Raw genomic sequence first — 6,728 nt, 5'->3', positions numbered from 1 at the left:
ACGAATTTACGGAAAATTAACTAACGAACTGAGACGTAACAAATACAATCTGATTGACCTTGTTTTTACTTTCCAAAATGTACATCTAGATTCTAGAATAATGTTAACATCAGGCAATATTTTATTCTTAAAATACTGTACACAGTAATAGAGGATACAATAGATATTTCGTTTGACTTACGGAAACATAGTACTCTATCTACACTTATTTAACAATATATAAAATGTATACATAAAGTTATCACAGTTTTGTATGTTAAACTCTGTGACGTATTCAGTTTTTACGTGAAAAACTACATTATGGTCCTTCTTAATAGGGTTTGGCATAATGTGGTGTTTAGCACACTCGATCATAATCTACAGGTCACGGGATCGAAACCCTTTATCGAACATGCTCGCTTTTTCATCCATGGGAACGTAATAATGTGAAGTCAATCCCACATTCTTTGATAAAAAAAAGAATAGGCCAAGAGTTGGCGGTGAGTGGTGTTGACCAGCTGCATTCCCTGTAATCTATCAATTCTAAATTATACATGGGACGGCTAGCAAAGATAGCACTCGAGTAGTTTGGCGTAAAATTCAATAAACAATACTTTCCTAATAATAGAAACATCTCAGAATCATTCTATTGAAATAATTAATAAATAAAACACATTTTCCTACATAAGAAAGACGACAGCAATTGCGAATTGTGTGTATAACTACGGAAACATAAAAAACAAAACAAAAAGCAGCGGCTTAACAAATCGTACCCGAGTTAAAGGTTTAGGATGGCGGCGAACTGAGGCTTTTATAGGCCTAAGGCTTGCCGGATATTGTAAAATAAATAGCGTCTGTTTTCAAACATACTTTTGACTGTCATAGGACCAACCCAACTTAACCCTTGAACGAAAGGCCTACGTATCAGTGAGTTGTGATAGCAAAAAGATAGATCTGAAACGCTATTTTTTACACACCTCTGACTTATAATCCATAATGGAATAACTAAGAGAACTGTGAGAATAATAATAAAAATAAAAAAAACACTGAGGTCGAGTGTAATGTTATAAGTCATTTATATTGTGAGCAAAAGTTGCAAGCTGGTTATTACATCCCACACTTCTGTATTCTTGATAATATTGTTACGACACCGTAACTCACGTGATTCTGGTAACACGTCATGAGTTTCTAGAAGGATCATGACTGTTCCTGGCAACTCTAGTGTTTGCCAGACGCCCTCTATTTTTGTATATAAGCCCGGCAAATAAAGCGGAGAAGAAGAGTGACGGCATATATAATTGCAGATAGAGAGATAGAGACAGATAATTGAGTCAAGTGAGCGGTAGTGACCGTAAGTAAAGTGCGTGAATCGTTGTGAATTATAGCGTGTGTTAAAGTTAAAATGACTGTGGAAATTAAGTGTATTACAAAGTTTGTAACGAGAAAGAATAAACTCGATAATATCATGTAACACACGAGTTTTAGCACTACTTTGTTTCCTCTATAATAACATGTAACACGCGAGTTTTAGTATTACTTCAAGCTGTATCCTTGATAATATCATGTAACACACGTGTTTTGGCATTATAGTCCCCTGATGGGTCAGTTTCCGGACTTACAAAGCTAAATGATTCGGGGTTCAATATCCCGTGGTGGACAGAGCAGATAGTCCAATGTTGGTTTGATGTAAAACAAAACAATAACAACTTAGCATTACCTTGTAGGCACGGAGTGTGTAGGCACGTGCATAATTATATACGGTGTACTAAGATGGAATAAAATCTATACCTATAATGTAAGTTTGGTCGGAAGTTATTTTTCCATAGTGTACATCATTCTGTTTATTCACACGTTCTGTTCAACCATGATCTTATCAAAGGACGCTGTATCAACTGAACTTTGGATTTCTAGGTGTCATTGTTTACTGTTTCGTTGAATCCTGGACAATCATATACAACTGTTCCAGTTGCTGAGCGACTATCGTTTCCTAATGATCAGGTGACTGATAACAAAGGAAAGTACTTGATTGGTAATGAACGAATGTTTTTATGGTTAGATTTTTGTCTAAGCGAAGTCATCACCTGGTCGGTTGAATTTTTGGACAGTAGGAACGTTTATGATCCCAAAAGTAACGACTAATCCCTTGAGACTCAATCTGAACAAGTATATTTCTATGTTTGGAAGAAGGATAAGGTACGGCAGCGAAATTTCTTGGTAAGTGGTTACAACTTTGTTTGAATGATCATGTTTGTTGTTACAAATATAAAATTAGAGAGAGGTAATAAAAATTCGAATACAGCTTTTCGTGTATTTACATGTTTGTTCCTATTGTATTTGTTAGTTACATTGCTACTGGTAATAAACACTTAAAGAACATGAACAGATAGAATAGAGGCCACCTAGCATGGGTTGTCAGATATCCAGTTAGTGTTACAGAAATACGGGTCGGTCAGTGCTGGCTATCGTGCTAGTTTTACAGACGGTATGAGTCGGTCAGTACCAGCTATTCTGTTAGTGTTACAGAAGGTACGAGTCGGTCAGTGTTAGCTATCGTGCTAGTTTTACAGAAGGTACGGGTTGTTCAGTGCCAGCTATCCTGTTAGTTTTACAGAGATTACGGGTCGGTCAGTGCCAGCTATCGTGTTATAAATCCGTACCTTCATAGCTGGCACTGACCCACAAACACGCCGTACCTTCTATAACAAATTGGTCTTTGGTATACGTGTATATTGCATAAAGGAATCTTTAGTCATACTTTGTAACACTGTGACATCAGAGTCAGACTCTGTAACATTAAAGTTAGACATGGTAACAGTGTGACATTAAACTTAGACTTTGTAACACTGTGACATCAGAGGCAGACTTTCTAACAGTGTGACATTAAAGTTAGACATGGTAACAGTGTGACATTAAACTTAGACTTTGTAACACTGTGACATCAGAGGCAGACTTTCTAACAGTGTGACATTAAAGTTAGACATGGTAACAGTGTGACATTAAACTAAGACTTTGTAACACTGTGACATCAGAGGCAGACTTTGTAACAGTGTGACATTAAAGTTAGACATGGTAACAGCGTGACATTAAAGTTAGACATGGTAACAGCGTGACATTAAAAGTCAAACTTTGTAACAGCGTGACATTAAAGTCTGACTTTGTAGCAGTATGACATTAGTCAGACTTGGCAACAGTGTGACAGATGAATTCTTGAGATAATTCTAATGCCAAACCTACCTGTCAAGACTCAAAATCCGTTATCAAAGATCAACTAATCGCTAGTTGATACTGGAAATTACAAGTACCAAATGATAAGACTGAAATACCATTAATAAAAGTAAAGAGAAAGTAGAATGTTTATAATACGTTTTGAGGGATAATCTAAATGGATATTCTAAATATAATTGACATTTCTTGTTGCGGTATTTATAATCTTTAAAAATGAGCTGAGTCATTCGTTCTATTATCATGTAATACAAGCATTCCATTTATATCTGTGTCGTTTATTATTCCTGTAATATGTTTAATATCCGTCACTTTTAGTCGTATTGTTGTCCCAGACGTACAAGATGTATTTTTAATATCTGACGAATTGGACGACGTGAGTGGGGAAAAGGTCTGTTTACAGTTTTAAATTTTATGTGTCACGTGAAATATACACTTTTAGAATTTAAAACATATAAGATAGAAGCCCCAGAAGGTTTGTAAAACAACAGGAGCGATAGGCTTATAATATTCACCAACCAGCCTCGAAAAGATACAGAAGTTCAAGCGTGGTTCTGATAGGTGGTCATATTTATTTATTTTAGCACAAGGCTAATCAATAAGATATCTGCACTATCCGCCATGGGAACTGAGCCCCGAATTTCAATGTCATAAGCCCCAAGTTTACTGAGGAAAGGTGGTTATGAATGAAAACAATTGGTTATTTATCATTCTAAGGTTTTTACTAACTTACGAAAGGTTAGGCGGTAGTTTTGTCACTAGCTATACACAAAATGACTGAAGGTTAGTCGGAAGTTTAGCCATTAGATATACACTTACTGACTGAAGTTTAGTTGTGAGGTTCGGCACTAAATACACACTAATTGACTGAAGGTTAGTGTGGAGTTTTTATCATTAGACATACACTTGTTGACTGAAGGTTAGTTGTGAGGTTCGGCACTAAATACACATTAATTGACTGAAGGTTAGTGGGGAGTTTTTATCATTAGATATACACTTATTGACGGAAGGTTAGTGGGGAGTTTTTATCATTAGATATACACTTATTGATTGAATGTTAGTTGTGAGGTTCGGCACTAAATACACACTTATTGACTGAAGGTTAGTGGGGAGTTTCGTTTCTAAATATACTCTAGGAATGTGTTTTGAGCATTTCTTGTTGAAGGAAATATACCAGTTGTATAATATAATGAAGATATAGATTTAATCATGACAGTTTTTCAGGAGTAAAATATGAGATATATTTCAGGATTTCAAGGAACCAAGAGAAGTTACAGTAAGCTTACAATGGAGGTTCTAGGGTCAGAAATATCCTTGTCAAAAACGAGCCATTTTCACAATGAGGAAGTAGTTCTGTACGAGGAACCTGTAGCATCAATTTCTTCTCAAAGTATAGGATTATCCACAAACAACCAATGGTATGGAAATCAAGAAGATCCAAGAGAGAGCTTATCAAAAACCAGTAAATTAAACCAAAGATATGAAAAGCCAACCACTAGTGAGGACACGAGAAACCCTTTATCAAAACCTAACAAACTTAACCAACGGCATGAACAAAAAAACATTGCAAAACATTTGAAAGATAGTCTTTCAAAAACTAGCAAACTAAACCAACGATATGAACAACCAGCCACTGTAGAAGATCCAAAAGATGGTCTTTCCAAAACTAGCAAACTAAATCAACGATATGAAGAACCAACGACTGTAGAAGACCCGAGAGACAGTCTTTCAAAAACCAGCAAACTAAACCAACGATATGAACAACCAGCCACTGTAGAAGATCCAAAAGATGGTCTTTCAAAAACTAGCAAACTAAACCAACGATATGAAGAACCAACTGCTGTAGAAGACCCGAGAGACAGTCTTTCCAAAACTAGCAAACTAAACCAACGGTATACGAAAGGCGGAGATGGAGATCATCTAGACGAACTAGCTAATTCTATTAGACTGAATCCTCAATACAATGACCAATTTGATCCTTTGTCTGAAACCAGTAGACTCAACAAACGATATATCGAAACCAAAGTACGGCAACCTGGAAAACCACATCCTGCTGTGCAAAGTTCAAACAAGATGGACCAACTTGGACTAACATCTTCGGCATTGAATGACCGTTACTTCAGTCAGTCAGGGCTAATAAGACCTCCAGACAGTCACAAGAGTGGCTTCAGCTTGCAGGGCAGACAAGGGCAGATAACAAGTGTTAAAGATCGTCCATGTCAAAAACAGCTTGAAAGTCTTCTACCATCCTCCTTCGGGATGAGAGACCCTGACCAAGCATACACCTTGTTAAACAATACGACTACTGAACATGTAAAGTTCTTACCAAGCAATTCACATTTCAGCCAAAATGATCAAATCTCAGACACATCTGAAACACTTTCACTCAGTTCTCATGTCAGAAATGTTCATGTGCCTTCGCAAACATCTGATCTTGATCAATACCTGGACGAGCTTTTTAATCCTGTATTAGATGGGGATGTTGATGAGATGAGTGATGCACGTTCACTGGCTGCATTAAATGGACGAAACTTCCGTTATCAAGATTATCACAGGAAGCTTAATCCTTCAGGGTTCACTATAGACTTATCAGAAAATTCCATTGATGATATGTTTGACCAAATCCTAGAAGAGGATCTCAGAGAAATAAACAGCTCTCCAAGATTGACTAAAATGTTAAAGAGAGGTGGAGATTGAAGAGCACCCTTTATCATTGTTGGTCAAAACTCTGGTCATGCAGATTAGTATCTGTGAGAGCTTTGTTAACAAGGCTTGGCAGATTCAACAGCTGTAGCTATGTTATTTAAAAAATTATCATAGGCGAATGAAATTGACCACACAAGTCAATAAATTAACTTGATTTTATGCAGATCTATCTAAAAAGTATAAATGGTCAGTCTATTGTACAAATCTAAAAAAATAAATGCATTATTTTATCAAAGAGATGACTATTAAAATATTTTCTGAAAATCATTCTTCTGGTGAAGAATTCTTAAAACATTTTCCTGCAGTTCAAAACTTTGATCCAAAAATAGCGATTGTTTAATAAAAAACTTGTAAATATTACTCAAACTCTGATCCCTGAATAATGATTGCTTAATAAAGAAACCTGAAAATATTACTAAAACTTCAATCCATAAATATTGATTGTTTAATGGAGAAACCTAAAAATATTAATAAGACTTTGATCCATGAATAATGATTGTTTAATAAAGAAACCTGAAAATATTACTCAAACTCTGATCCCTGAATAATGATTGTTTAGTAAATAAATCATAAAATAATACTGATCCATGAACAATGATTGTTCAATAAAGAAACCAGAAAATATTACTCAAACTTCGATTCAGAACAAAACTATTGTATTGTCATGTGATCATGCCATTTTTTCTGGATATCTATATATATATCTAATCAAAAACACTTTAGGTCTGAAAAAAAAAAGGTGCGGCCAAAAAAGGATTGAGTGTGCGAATTAAAGGAATGAAATCAAAATTGGCAGTTAAACTGGTAGCTACATTTATAGC

General features: G+C 35.6%; 1 protein-coding gene across 1 annotated transcript; it reads left to right on the top strand.

Annotated features, from left to right (window-relative positions):
• Window positions 1-2,028: 2,028 nt before the first annotated feature.
• LOC111089173 lies at window positions 2,029-5,986 on the top strand. Its single transcript, XM_022401143.1, has 2 exons — window positions 2,029-2,193; window positions 4,451-5,986. Exon 2 carries the CDS (start codon window positions 4,489-4,491, stop codon window positions 5,896-5,898), a length of 1,410 nt encoding a protein of 469 aa, XP_022256851.1. The 5' UTR covers window positions 2,029-2,193; window positions 4,451-4,488; the 3' UTR covers window positions 5,899-5,986.
• The last annotated feature ends 742 nt before the right edge of the window (window positions 5,987-6,728 follow it).

Source organism: Limulus polyphemus, unplaced genomic scaffold (assembly GCF_000517525.1).
Source record: "Limulus polyphemus unplaced genomic scaffold, Limulus_polyphemus-2.1.2 Scaffold5441, whole genome shotgun sequence".
Taxonomy (NCBI): domain Eukaryota; kingdom Metazoa; phylum Arthropoda; class Merostomata; order Xiphosura; family Limulidae; genus Limulus; species Limulus polyphemus.
The sequence above is the reverse complement of the archived record's forward strand: the minus strand, read 5'-3'. Positions and strand labels throughout refer to the sequence as shown.